This window comes from Andrena cerasifolii, chromosome 4 (genome assembly GCF_050908995.1).
Source record: "Andrena cerasifolii isolate SP2316 chromosome 4, iyAndCera1_principal, whole genome shotgun sequence".
In the NCBI taxonomy this organism is placed as follows: domain Eukaryota; kingdom Metazoa; phylum Arthropoda; class Insecta; order Hymenoptera; family Andrenidae; genus Andrena; species Andrena cerasifolii.
The window spans coordinates 17,549,657-17,564,936 of record NC_135121.1 but is presented as its reverse complement, the minus strand read 5'-3'; the positions used below and the strand labels follow the sequence as shown (position 1 = coordinate 17,564,936).

The window sequence follows — 15,280 nt, the reverse complement described above, 5'->3', positions numbered from 1 at the left end:
AAGGGGGGATTGCCCCTTGTTGGGCTGAAAAATAAGTAATTCTTTCTGAATTTTTGGTACAAAAGCTGTTCGACAAACTAAATCGAGGTTTGGCAGGCTGTTTTATTGTGGCTTGAACTATTGTTCTAAATTTTTGTGTGACAGTGGTAAAAAAGACATGGCAGATACAGAGAGAGAGCGTTGAAAAATAATCGGATGGCTCTGGCGTTGACAAAAAGTACTGCAAGGGTTATCCGAAACACAAAAAGGAAAAGAGATTCTAAAAATATATTTTCAAAAATCTCATCTCTCGCGACTATTTCCATTATTTGCATTTAGTTGTTGCTGAGATTTTTGTCTCGTGATAGAAAAGTCTCACAAAATCTCATCGTGCATTCGCACCTTTAAAGATGGTCAAGAAGAGGTGGAATAATGTCTTGAGCAATTTCGTAACTGAATAATTCCTAACTTCGTGGAGGAAGGCTCTTGGGTATAGGTAGCTACAATTTGTTCAAACTATTTAATTCTTTGCTATTCCATGCACAACTGTTAAGGGTTGCTTTATTATTTTCCTACAGAAAAATAGTTCGCACTTTAGATACGTTGATTTTCAATTTTCACCCATTAGTGTATTATATTGCGCTGTCCAAATAGTTTAGTACTGGGTGGTCCGTTCTAGTTTCTCAAATGGCCCGAATCGTTACACTGTCATCTGTGTCACTATCGAGTGCTTCAGACCTAATTCCTTTATAACCCTGTTAGCCTCTGCAAGTGGCACACTTGTCAATACCCCAAAAGGCTGACTCAAAGAGTTAACCAGTTCACAGTAACGACAGCAATCGACATACGTCGCTCTAGCTACACAGATTCCACGCAAACAGGAAGACTATAGTAAAAGGGACAGTCGAATCGAGTAATTTTAAACCAAAATTCATAGTCTCTTATTCTCTTTCAAAAGACAAAATCCCTGAGCTTTCAAACGTTTGCAATAATTGCAACGTGGGTATCACAGCTACGCCATTGCATTATTATTTTTATCTGTTATTTCTTTTTAACAACGTGCTCAGTCATTGCATATTTAAGGTCCAAATTTCCTGCACCTCTCTCCTTTATCAACGGTCTCCATTTCGATTACTTAGTAATCAATTAAAATAAATAGAGAAACAAAAATCGATATTGCATAGCTCTCGTATCCTTTTTGCGAGGCATCGCGAGGATGAAGAGGAACAACACCGGAACCTATTCGAAATAATGAAAAAGAGTTCCCCTGACTCACGTTCAGGAAATAATTCCCCGCCCCCCGACGAGAAATCACCATGATTTTTTAACACTGTCCCAGCGATCAGCGAGCAAACTTTCGCGGATACGTCGCGCGCCAGGTAAATTGTACGTCCGATGCAGCTGCAAAATAGTTGATTGGTTTCGGAATGTCGCTGTCGGAGTTGGGTGACGCGTGAAAGGCGGCCTGCCTCGTTCCAGATTGCTTTTGTTCGTGCAGATTTTGCTTAGGGTCTTTCCACACGGATGCGCTCACTTGGTACAGGTAGCATTAGCTTAAAATAGATGGGAAGTGATAGGAAGTGTGTCCTCCTCAACAGCAACTAAAGTGGCGAGCTACGAAAGTGTCTCAAACAAAATGCTTCCTCAACTATTTACACTGGTTCTATTAACGAGATCACGAAGATTTTCCGGTAATTAATTGCAAGTCTTCCGTCCTCACCGATTTCAATGATTTTTGGATATGTTGTTGGGGACACGATTCTGAACAACTTTTTCCTATACATGTTACCGCCGCTCGACCTTCGTTTCCGAGATATTCGCGAAAAGCTACTGTTACTACACAATGTAATCTGCCGTATACCTACGCGTCCGTGGCAGCGTATGCGCCAGCATGGGACAAAATGACGACGCTGATCTTCGTTTCCGAGATATTTGCGAAAAACTTCTTTTGACTTATTCCGACGCAGGGCATTCCACTTTCCAACTTGTCCCGGGTATTAGTATTGGTTGGGGCTAGATTAGCGCGGGGGCGCGCGCCCGCTCGCGGGCGCGTAAAGCGTGGTACCGAGCCGATATGATTCGGGGTGTTGACGGGCATCCGCAAGTTTCTGGTTCAAATCTCTAAACTCATCAGTTTGCTATCATGCTTTACGCGCCCCCGCACTAATCTAATTACAACCAATACTAATACCCGGGACAAGTTGAAAACTGGAATGCGTTACGTCGGAATAAATCAACAGAAGTTTTTCGCAAATATCTCGGAAACGAAGGTCGTGCGGCGGTAACATGTATAGTAAAAAGTTGTTCAGAATCATGATCTTGATAACATATCCAAAAATCATAGAAATCAGTGAGGCCAGAAAACTTCTAAATAATTACCGATTTTCCTTCTTCTAGTTCTTGGTGTACCTACTAGAAAAATTCCCTTCGCAGTGTTGTTCAAGTAGTGTGATAAAATATAAAGAAAAAGATTGAAAATCAGGTGCCCAAATATCCAAGTAAAAAAATAAATTTTACTCGACTTAAATATTTTAACTGTTTCGATGCGCCTACTATCCCGAATTTCTGACGGTCTGCCGATTGTCATCGTCGTCGTTGATTTAACGCGGACTCCTGACGTTCCGACACGCACGTGCGTCCGATTATCGACGCCCGACGAATCCGAAAAAGTGGCGAGGAACCGCGACAGAAATATTCCTGGCTTTCGGGGCTGGCTGGTCGCAGGCGAACGAGCTCGAATTCGAACCGCGAGCCAGAGTCTTCTTTTGTATTCGTGCCACGTTGGAGAACGAAAAGCGGCAACGAGATCAACGGTGTGTGACTGGATGTTGGCTCGCGCCAAAGGGAAAATGGGAACCATGGGATATGACGCGATGGACAAGAGAGGCTTGATGCGAATCGACACGCTGCCTTGCGCTGTTCCCGTTAGAACGTCGATTGAGACGCAAATTCGACGCATTTCGGGAATGTGCTCCGTGGCTGGGCTTTAAACATTTTTACGCAGCTAGTTTTGCGCAGCATGATCGAAAGGAGAGGGTAGATAGGATCCCTAGACAGGAAGTGTCCTCGTGACATACATACGCAAACTATTTTTCATCATGGTGTATCACCATGGACGTTTTACGAATTTTAAAGTATTTTGTACAGCCAACTCACCCCTTACAGCAGCCTCGTCGTCGATTTGGAATTTCAGGGCACTCGCTCTTCTGGAGAATCTCAGCGTGTGCCACATGTCATCGTTCAGACCTTGCCCAGCTACCAGAGCCTGCAACCAGAAATGTTGTATTACATATAAAAGTCAGGATGTGTAATAATTACAACACACAGGAAATTTACAAGTGTATAGCTTTTAATTAGAACAGGACCTAAGAAAGTAAACTTCCGAGGGTTGCTTAACACAGATGAAGTATCTATCCTTCAATAACTCATTGTCAGTCGATGCCTCTCATTATCACGTAGGGGAAAGGTGTCTAAAATGATCCCCCGGTGTAAAATGATTCATGGCTGTTCCGCGACTATTAGTGCTGCTATTTCTTAACCCCTTGGCCTACAACATCGAGTGAGTGTAGCTGATCTCATTTTCTGTTATGTATGTTAGTTGATTTTAAGTATTTCTATTCATTATGTACCAAAAATTATCTAAGATTTGATTTTTTTTTTAAAAATGGTTTTAATTTATTATGTTCGCATATTTTGTGATCGAGTTTAATTTCTGTTTTTATTTGAATAAATCAATGCTTTTTAGTGTTCGTCTTTTGTACACATAGGTGTACAAAATGATCCTTTAGTACGCCTTCACAAAAATGCGAATAAAAAATATAATTGATCAGGTAGCTAAATTTGATCTAAGCCAATATTAAGGTAGATAAACTAACTTACAAAAACTACGTTACTATTATTTAAATAATGTGCATTTGTATTTTTTATGTGAATTACGTCTTAAGGGGATCGTTTTAGATACCTTTCCCCTACCTACTCACAAAACCAACATCCATATCACAGGTGTGAAAGCACCCAGAAATCACTAACAATACTAGCACTAGCTACCCCTCTAACAGCTTCATCATCATCAATCTGAAGCACCTCATCAGCATCAGCGACCATTGCACCCTTCAGCCCGCTGATTATGTAGCAGCAAAAAGCCACGATCGTTTATAAATTTCCCGTCAAAGTTCGCGCGACTCAGAAATCTCAGTCTTGGCGCGAGACTCGACGGATACCGTGCTGCGCCAGTCAGAGAATTTCTGCTTCGATTTTACGGTTAACGGCCGCCTCGAAACGAGATTGATTGCACGCTGCTGGATGCAAACCGCCGGCTCAAACGCCGAGGAAATTTGCGCCGCGGCGCAATGAAAATGCCTCGGGCGGAAACGCGTCGATTGAATTACGTCGCGCGGATGCAATAATGGATACTTGAGCGCGAGCAATTAGCGCGAAGCGACCGCTACCAGTGCTTGCCATTAGGGGGAACACAACGAGGCCAGTTTCGGGGAAGGGTCGGCTCCTCTAATGAAGACACCGCTGCCTGTCTGCGAGCGGAAGTTACAAGAGGGCCTACGTCGATTATGCGCGAATTTCGCCAATCCCCCAGAGTAATCTCGCTTTTCGATCATTGCGATCTAACGGGACGTTGTCCTTGACAAACTTTCCTGATAACAAGATTTTTTTTCCTAAAAAAAAAAAATGGTTTTTCAAATCGTTTGAATGTGCACGTGCTTGATTAAGTTCCTTTGAATTTCATTTGGTAAAATGTGGAACATCGCACCTATTGATTATAGAAATATTAAGTAAAGAAAGAGTGGAGGGTTGTTTAATGAAGATCGCCGCAAATTACATTTTCTTCAACTGGAACCGACAATGAATATTTTTTGCCTGAAAAAGCAAAATTGATTTAATTGTGTGGAAAGATTGCTGAAGTTAACGAAGCTTGAAGAGTTGTTTCACCTCGTTACAAATATAATTATAAAGAAGTAAAAAAATTTCTTACAACATTCCAGCACACGTCTCTTTAACAAAACTACCCCCGGACAGTTTTTCTTCATCATTCGTCAGGAAAATAAAATATTTGCAAAGACCGGCAGCGAACGGAAATTCACTTTCAGGCACATGTATTTTCATAAAGCGGGAACAGTGAGATGTATTCGAGTATTCTGAATAACGGGTTTGCCCGACGGTCTCTATATACGCAAGTATAGTTAACCGTACGCGGGAGTATAGTGCCATTGATAAACTAACAACACACGGCGCCTCTCGTTTGGTTAAACCACCATAAATCCAGGCAACTCGTCACTATCTGCTAACTGGTTTGGTCCACGCTGCCGCGAGCGATATTCATCTATCACGTGCCACCTGACACACGTTTGTCACCTAACGTCACCTTTGCACCGCTGCCATTATTCCTGTCCCCCCACTGTGAAATTTAAGTGTTATTTCCTGCTTCTCCAGCGACGTGCAATTTCTCACACTTACGGCCATTTACTTTGCTTCTATTGTAGTCTCTGTATGAGTTTAAAGTGATTCCTTCTGCTGACACCACTGTATACTCCTTCTCGCAGAAAATTGTAATTATTCTTATTAATAGTAACTTCCTCTTCCAGCATTAATTATTATCCCCCCACTGTTAGTCACGCAATGTTTGCCAAAGAAACTTCACATCGAATCGACCGACCCTTCACCCCGAAGATCAATCACAGGTCCGCCACACTTTACACAAGACACTTCACCCTAAACGTCCCCCAAATTTATTCCTCAAATTGCCTCCACTGTGATCCCTCACGAGGCACAAGTGTGGGGGCACTTTTTCATAGGCGGCGAGGGTCGCGCGTGCCCCCTTGACTCTAAAAAAGAGAGAGGGCAGGATTGGGTCGGTTTGCCCTACCGTCGGTTTTTATCAAACAAGCGGGGAGATCGAGCTTGAAATCCAGCTCACTTTGAATACCAGGAGACTTCGCGTGGAAATCCGTCGTGGCCACTGGTGAGAAAACGTTCGCGGGGGCGTGCAAAGTGGCGGGAAAAAGCGCTCGTCGCTCTCACCGTGGTCGAAGTGAAATTACATAGAAAGTCTATCAGTAGGCGGATATTACGGTCCACCCTCTCGCGCCTCGGCCCCCCCTTGGGGGTAACTTTATCGCCGACTCACGCTCGGATAATCGCGCGTCTCTGCGGCCACCTACGAATCAATCTGGCAATTAAGGGACGTTTTGTCGCTGCGCTCGAGCCCGATCGAGCTTTATCGAATTCATCGGGTGGGCCGTGCAGGAAATCGCGGCTGCATAAACCGTTCAATCGTGGCGTGGGTGCGCGATAGCATTATCGATTGTCAGGAGGGAGCGTGTCTTTTTGCCGCGGCCAAGCGACAACCTAGCGCGCCGTGTTATTGGAAATATATCGCTGGGAATCGAACGTGGCAGGTCGGCTATTTTCCAGAGTGCTTGGCAAAAAGCCCCGTTGCAGAGCGGGTGTTATTGTTCATTAGAATGTTGCTACTTTGCAGCGATTAATTAAGGCTGTAGGAAACAGTGGTTACTTATTTTATGTACTGTTATGCTTGCAGGTTCTTGTGCCTTAAGAGGGCGGTTCTAATTCAGTATTTTAATAATCGTTTATTTTCCAATGGGGGTGAAGACATGAGGCATTAATTTAGAAAAGGAAAAAATTAATTTTTCCTATTTTGTATGATTAGAACGTCCTATTGGAATATATTATTACTAATAACTCAATTTCGAAAAAAAAAAACAATGTGGATTAGTCTGTTTTTGCTCTCAATGCCTCAAATAGGTAGTTGTTTCGATGGGCTTAGGTGAGTTGGGTCAGTCGAATGGTCGCCACCTATTGTAGCTTCTGCTTAGCTTTAGTCGCGTTGGTTTTGATAACGCTGTTATCTTACGATTGATAGTAGCATAGTGTAATTTAATTGACTAGATTTATGAATAAATAATGAACTGAGAGAAGATAATTTGTATTGTACATATTTAATTATAACTCTTAAGTAATTTATTTCTTTTGCAGGGATTGAAGTCACTCGCCGAGCAATTCTTTCTCCAGCAATTAGAAGCGATGTATGTACTTGTCTGTCAGTGTGTTATTACACATCTTCAAGATACATCTAGGTATTAGAAAAACGTGCATTGTGTATATCGTAAATGGAATTTGTAGTAAAAATTTATTTAATGAATCAGATCACGATTCTAATCGTAACCAGCGTATAATTCTATGAAGATGTGGGCCCGTTCTTTCCAAATGCACCTATCCATTGCCCGATACGTTTGATTCGGGGATTCGCGATTAATTATAATGTGCAGCACGCACAGAGAATATCTCTTCGTCGACAGCACTGTAATTAATCAATAAAACAGCCCATGAAACTGACACTTAATACGATTACTCGACCCGTATTCCGGCTAAGGTATTTAATTAAATGTGCTTCGATCAGAATTCACATTTACCATCGCGCTATTCGACGGTTACGTACAGCGAAATTTATGTCTGATTCGGTTGCAACGCGGAACGCTATATCGCCGAACGAAAGAACAGATAAACAGTTTAATTTGAAACAGTTGCGTTCTCCTGCTGACGAAAATTGCCAATGAAAATTGTAATCACGATTTCATGCTGCCTTTTATCGGACGTGTTATCGTTTCAGTTTTATTTGCGCCATGATAACCAGGTGGCGGCTCAAAGGGAGAACTCTGAACGCGTTTGCACCGAACAGCTGGTTAAATGATTTTTCGACATGTAGCGTAACTAGAAGTTATATTATTCCACAACGCGGCATCAATTACTTTCGCAAAATTGTGTAGCATCGCGGAAAGCTCAGCGCTGATTCCATAACATCTATTTGTTTGAAAAAACACGGGAATTTACGGCCAAAGTGGTTTGTTTATTTCAAATGTTCCCGATGTTTAAACAGATGGACGCATGAACGAAAGCATGGCTATCGTGAATTACTTGAAACGAACAAACAATGCGAGGAAAAATAAAACAATTATGGGAAAGAGGATGAAACTGATTGTTTTTATAGATAAAGGCCTTTATAAATGATTGCAGAGATTACTTTTGTCAAGTGAAAGGCGAAATTTTTTTTATGGGTATGTAATTATTGGAATATAATGAATGTATTGAATGTCAATCAAAATGGCAGCGATCTGTTTATTATCTAGATAATAGGGTCACATAATTACCTCGAACGACTCCACATATATCATTTATGACACCTGTACACGTGTACCCGCGGGTGTAACTGGGATAATGGAAGATCGGTTCATGATTTGATCTGTTTACACTACTAACTTGTTCCGATTGTATCGAAAGTGTGCTCAATATTCAATTGCATCTCCATTCATATATTTAGGAGATGCACAGGTAGCGGATACGGATATTTAAGGATATATCGGATGTACAACATTAAACAAAAGTATATGAAATTTGAAAAACTTGAATAAGGTGAATGTCCCAATTTCTGCTCATTTAAGAGGTAACTCGCCATAAAGAAGGTGTACAAAATTTGTTCGTCTTATCTACGTCTTACGCATAGTAAATCTAGATGTAAGGAACTCGAACGACAGTTGGAGTCTCATTTTTACTCCTAGAAAGGTATCTTTCACTTTTTAAATGCTTTTTTTAAGCATAACTTGCTAAACTTTTGCCAGTGAAAATGCCCTGAATTCACAATTTTCTCAAGTTATATTTTATTTCTTTAAAATGATGTAGTGAAAACAATTGAAACTCGGCAGATATTTTCATCTATCCATAATCATATACTACATGTACAAAAAAATTGAAAGCATTTGTACTATTTCTTCAACATTTTTTCAGCTGTTTTATCTATCAAGATCGTCTGTTTCCATAAGAGTACGCGTAAAATCAGTGACAATTAAGATCTTTATAACACAGCAACCGTTTAGTGAATTCTTTTAAAATTTTTTGGAGCACATCAGGAAGATTAAAAATCGGGTGAGAACAATCTCACAAATTTTCATCAACTTGGCACCATTTTGAAGATAGGTCCGATACATCCTTAACAGAATTCGCCAATAGCAATTTTGATCAGTGAAGCAATCTCGAATCAACCTCATTCTCACTTTGAACTACGAGAAAACTGATTCCTAAACACGATCGCTATCTAATCTGGCATAGGATCCGATTAAAGTAAATCAACTTCGTGGCACGAAAAACATTTAAATTCCCCTTGGAAACATCGCACACCCAGGGTCGCCTTTTCCTCTGTATCCTCCAAGACCACAACGCAGCATTCCAATTAAAATTTCTTCCAGCCCTTCAAATATTTACCAGTCTCCGATCAATTTCAGACTGACCGACCTGCTTTCATCCCCTCCCACTTACATACGTTATTTGCATTCGCTCCGCCATCCGTCGCGAAAAATCGCGAACCTTTTCCCCTCGTCCGTGATCAACTCAGCCCCATTTCCAGGGTCCAAAATAAAACTAAAAATAAAAAACAAACAAAAAAGGAAACGAATAATTAAAAAAAAAAAAACAGAAAAAACACGGAGCTAAAAAAGGAGAAAAAGAACAAGGTCGCATACGCGGTACAAATGACCGCGACGAACCCTTCGAAATCTGATTTCTCGTGGAAATTTCTTTGTAGCCGGTCGAATATTTAAATAGCGAATTTTAATTAAAGTTTGCACCCGGGCTCGTCAAATATTTACGATCCTCTGATCAATTTCCGGGGAGGACCACCCCGCCCGCCCTTCACCCACCCGTCCATCCATGCCGGCGCCACCACCGCCGCCCCCTCTTTTTTTTTTCATCGTCGCGCTGCATCATCTCTATTTATTTTCTTTTCGCCGCGCCCGACGTTTTATCCGTCGAGAACAAACGGAGCGGCAGTAACGTCCCGAGACCTCGGAAATAATTCTTCCCGCGAGGAAACGGCGCGTTCGTTTCATCCCCGAGCGCAGCCACCAACCAACGCCACCCCTCCCTCCACACCGACGTTCGCGCGTTTCGCTCGCTTTTTTCTTTCCCTCCTTCCGCTCCCCTTGCAGAAGTGTCGCGCGACTGGGGTCGTTTCGGTTTCCTCTCTCGTCGCCGATGGAATTTCTTCGGCCTCGACGAGGGAGGAAAGCAATTCGAGAATGAACGCGATAAGGCGAGGACACGTCGCGCCGATCGCTCGTGAAACACTTCGAGATGAACGAACGATTCTGTGGACGTTTTCCGTTCGCTGGTTCGCGGCCTGGTGTTAATTTTTATTGGGAAGACCTGGTAATGCGTAGTTCTAGTTTTGTGATGGATTGGGGGTGTCAAGGGTTTCTATTGAGTATGGATCTTTTGAAGAAAAGGGGGAAGTTCTTGGAGTATCCAGTTTTACTTGCGACAATTATAAGGAAATTTTAAAAGCTGGTATTGTTTATGTATTCACTTGATAGGGATTGCATGTGTTTAAGTTAAGGACATTTAAATGGAAATAGTTTTAGATATAGGAAAATCGTCGTGAACCCCATCGACCGTTTTCCCGAGCGAAATGTATTTCTGAAAGCACACTCTAAGCCCTCTCACTTCACCTACCCTCGAACACACAGAGCATTTCACCTGTGTGCAACGAGGATGTCTGTGTAACCAATTTTGCAATCAGGATGCCTCCCTTCGGCCATTTGATAAATTGCTGAGCGATTTTGAGGGCGGATTGGTGACTCGTTAGTCGATGCGTAATGCAGATTTATTCGCGTCCCCCTTGGCTATTTATTCCATCTCTCTTGTCCTCAATTTCTTTATCTTTTAATTACAGTTATAGCTCTGCTTCCTTTTACATTGTCGAAGCGGAAATTTTCCTCTGCAATATGAGAATCTTGAGCTTTTTATTTATAATCTTGAAGCTTTCTTTGCTTTCTCTTTAACATATACATTGTGTTTTTTAGTAGGATTTAAGATATCAAACGTTTCTTTCAAACTGCAATAGATTTGCCCCGAGGTTGTCGCTTTGATTTCAACATCCACGTTAACTACCCCAAATCCACCGAACCGCTTCGCCGAATCCTCTGCCGTTCCGTATCAGAGACGGTTAATGTACATACATTGTAGTTGTCGGTGGGTATAATTCCGCGCGCCGTTAATTAATTCGACCCATTTAAATGGCATAGTGTTCACCCAGTGACCCCGTTTTCATTTCCATCTGTTTAGCAGGCACACAGCTAGGTATTTACAAATCTATTTAACTATACGTACATAAACTCGTACAATTTGATTCCTTTAGACCAATAAGAATTATTACGAGACTGTCAAAGTACGTAGCTACGTCGTAATTAATATAATTCATCTAGGGGATAATTATGCTTGATTTTAGGTAAACACTTCTCCCGATAATTCGCGAGAATCGAAGGCTGCAGAGAGAATTTCTTTTTAACCACTATGTACTTCCAAACACGAGTCGATTTTCCAGGGACTAACTGAAAGGTTCATTACCGTATCAATTATTCCGTTCAATTATCGAGACCGTGTAGAGACCGAGATTGAAACATAAACGTAAATTAGAGTCTCCTCTAATCGCACCCAGTTGTGTTTTGGGACTCCGCGTTTCCGGGTGAAATGGGTTTGCTCGCAGCTGCGTTTCGGGCTTGGTTTTTGCGAATGGGACTATATATCACGTTGCAGAATCTTTTCATTAGTAACGTCGAATGCGTACACGTATTTTTTCCAGAAATTTGGAGAATTATTCGTGCAGGTGAGGGATCAACCCTTCAACCCTTCTTCTTTTTTAAAATTTCATAGGAATATTTAAGCTTTGCATTGCAACATTTTTTAGAACTTTCTCATCATTTTTAAGGACTGTGTGTAACATTTTATAGAAATTTTATCGCTGCTCCCATAACAGCCTGTGTATAAGAGCGCAACTTTGATTTCGATTTTTTCGAAAATCGTGCGGTCAAGCGACTTGAAATTTTAACACAATGCGGACTACACTTTGAACATTAGATTAAAACACTTCTCACAGATTTCTCATCATTTTTTCTCCGGTATCGAACCTCCTTAAAGCGCGTTGCTACTGAGGAGTCAATGCATGCATGAATCGTAGAAGACGCTACTGTTTCTATTAAATTGGTCATTATGAGATAACTTGACTTGACTTTTTCTCCGATTCTATAGACAAGATCCGTGCAAAACTTTTACGTTTGTTGCGCTGAATGATTCATATTGTATATTCATGCATTTTCTATTTTCTTCCTTTTCTTTTTCTCTCTGTCTTTCTTTCTTAATGTACGTCCGTTTTTCTACCCCATTCGTAATTAATTGTACCAAAGGCAGTGGCGGATTTAAGAAAAAAGGCCCAGGTGGTAAACGTTCTGAGGGACACATTTCTTCGGGAAAATGAAGACACAGTTTACTAGAAACGGGCCAAGTGTAGTAGTACGAAAAAAAATGTAGCGTTTGGATACCTATACCTAATCACAATTTTTTTTGGAGATGGGGCCCTGTGGGGCCTTCTGGGCAGGAGCACAGGCGGCAACTGCTCATCAGCCGCCCTGTTAAGTCCGCCACTGACCAAATGGTTGCCTCTCCTTTCTATTGTAATTAAATTAAAAAATAAATAATAATGGCGTTGCAGAAGCGACGTTTTTATACCTATATTCAGAAATATATGTAAAAAGTAATTGAAGTGTTGTAAAGAAAATTCCTTGCACTACATACTGGTTTTGGATAAATGAAGAAGAACAAAAAAAGCCTTCGCTTGCTGTACTAGAAATAGTAGCGTGCTCTATTCACTAAGGAGACACTGTAATTAATTATAATTAGACCGAATTGAAGGTTTAAATGGCAGCACTTGCATGTGCACCAAACATCGTAGTCCCGATTACGAAGTGCATTTGCCTCAGCCGAACCAAACACGCTGTGACCGCATTCGAAATCGTTCGATTGGATTCTATTACGAATCATCCATTCCAGTTAGACGCCATTTTCGGATCCTGTCCGCAAGGGCGTTCAAGTTGGGCAAATGCTAGCTTCAATCGGTGTAATTAAATTGAAACTAGAATGCTTGGCCATCTGAGGACGTGATAATGTATGTCGCGGACAATGCCAAAGTATATACGAAACTGGAAGAGTGTAAACTCGTTAGGATTAATTAAAATATAATTGAAGCTGTTGAAGATCTTGAATATACCCAGGGCCGACCACGGGGGGGAGGGTGCAGCGGATGCAAGACACCCGGGCGCGGGCTGTGCAGAGGCCCGAAAAAAGGAACAAAGAAGAAATGACAAAAGAAACAAGAAAAAATTCAGAACGAAAAAATTTTGTTTGGTTAAAATTAATGTAATATTATAAACAAACTTGAGTTTCACGCTTCAAATTCAGAACTGGCAGTATTACGGGCACACCACAAGGTGATGTGATGGTAAGCAAACTATAGTATGCGAGGACTGTCAAAAAAGAAATTAGAATGTAATTTCTAATATATCTAATAATATAATACTGTAATAATAATTTGATATTATTAATGATATGGCAATAAAAAAACATATATTTAAATATGTTAATGTTTATTCCTTTATTTATTTTATTTTATTTTCTTTATTACTTATATTATTATCCTTTTTCCGTGAAAAGATGTTATAGATATACTTTTACCGTTGAGAAATTGTTTGGGACCCCCTTATTTCGTGCATCAGTGCTCCTCTATACAGAAGGCCAAATTGTACGGTAAATTTAATCGTCACTTTCGAAGTTTATACAAGAAATTCTTGAGTGTACCTAAATTTTAAATAGAAGATTGAATGGAGAATGATTTATCCCTCGCAGTTTACCTTTAAATTACTCATTAAATCTTCCAGACATACTGCTTTCAGTTATAATGGCTTAAAATATAGCAAAATAATAGGTGTTATATTAGAAGAAGAGTGGAGGGGCAGGAGATATATATGTAGATGTACTTGCAGCTAGCAGTGCAAGTTAAGTTTAAACTAGCTGAGTTGGTCGGTTTAATGACTTGCAAAATATTGCCTTAACCGCAGAAGATCTGTCAATAACACGCAAAGTGTTATAATACAGAGCGGACTGTGTAACAGGGAAACGTCCGTGTAACGAAAATGTTGTACGTTGCAATAACAGACGTGCAGTAGCAGGCAGAGACGGGGTTACAGGGAGAAGGAATAACGATGGGACGACAATCATAACAAGGTGAATCGTGCAATGGTATTTTAGATATGCAGCGTCTCTCAAGTTTTCTTAGCGTTAAACAATAACTAAAAATTTGCTGGGAAAACTGCGATAAATGCTAACAAATCTATTCCACACGGATACAAACAGGGGGAAACTAATAATTAATGAAAGATGTATAGCAATCTTTATCACAAATAAGCGTAGACTTAAGACAAGACAATTTAATGCTTGGAGCACGAAAACCAGGATTGAAAATTGAAATTTCCTTCCCAACAGATTTAGTTCTCCCAATTCAAATATATATTTTTAAAACAGAAAAACACAAAAACACAATTTTTTAATTATCATTTTTTAGTCAAGTAACTATTTTCATCCTTAGCATAGCGTTGCAAGGTGCAATATACTGCGGTGTGCTATAAAAAAAAACTTACAGCACAATAATTCGTTTATATTCCGGCTCTAAATTGTCCGCAGTAATAAAAAGCACGTGCTGTTCGCTCTGGAGGCGTTCAAAATTTGAGAGACACTGCAGAATAGGGAACAACCCTTGCAGATAGCAAGCACGCAACGTTCTCAAGCGCATAATGTTGTTCCGGCATACATAAGCTGCTTGCGTTCGTGGTTTCAGTTTGCATAAGGGTGAAACGTATTGCGAAACGGTGGCACACATTGCACCAGCGTAAAATGAAGCGAGGGTGTATCAATTAAATGACGAAAGCAGAGCGTTTCGACTTTGCATCGACTGCGAAAACTACACATCCGTTCGCTGGAGCAGCTGCAGCGAGGGACAAGTGTTGAGATGAATAAAAGGGAGGACGTTTCTCTGAAGGAAATTATTGACCTTAATGAAAATTTTATGGTAACAAATTATTTCAGAGTGTTGGTGGGCTAAGAAGAAAAGTGTTGTTGATGCTCGATTCAGGAGGGGGAAACAATTACTCCCTTATACATCCCTTTTGCATTTCACCTATTCCTCAGAATCCTCACCCCCAATAATCACGAGTAATGAAGCACAACTCGCGAGCATCCTGTGCCAAGATCATCTCGACAGTATCAGAGTACCAATACTTTCTAAAACAATTTTCATGTTTGCAGGAAAATTCGCCCTCTACGTTCCAGAACTAAATAGTATACTCGATGGAATGTGTCTAGCCATGGGTTTCCAAACAGGAATTCCGTTAAA

General features: G+C 40.8%; 1 protein-coding gene across 6 annotated transcripts in view; it reads right to left on the bottom strand.

The window, feature by feature from the left end:
• Nrx-1 (neurexin 1) overlaps window positions 1–15,280 on the bottom strand; it is a 429,130-nt gene that overhangs the window by 84,698 nt on the left and 329,152 nt on the right. For all 6 annotated transcript variants that reach the window (XM_076811144.1, XM_076811146.1, XM_076811145.1 and 3 more), the window contains one exon: window positions 3,136–3,244. In XM_076811144.1, coding sequence (XP_076667259.1) covers window positions 3,136–3,244 — 109 coding nt within the window. The remainder of the gene's footprint in view (window positions 1–3,135; window positions 3,245–15,280) is intronic.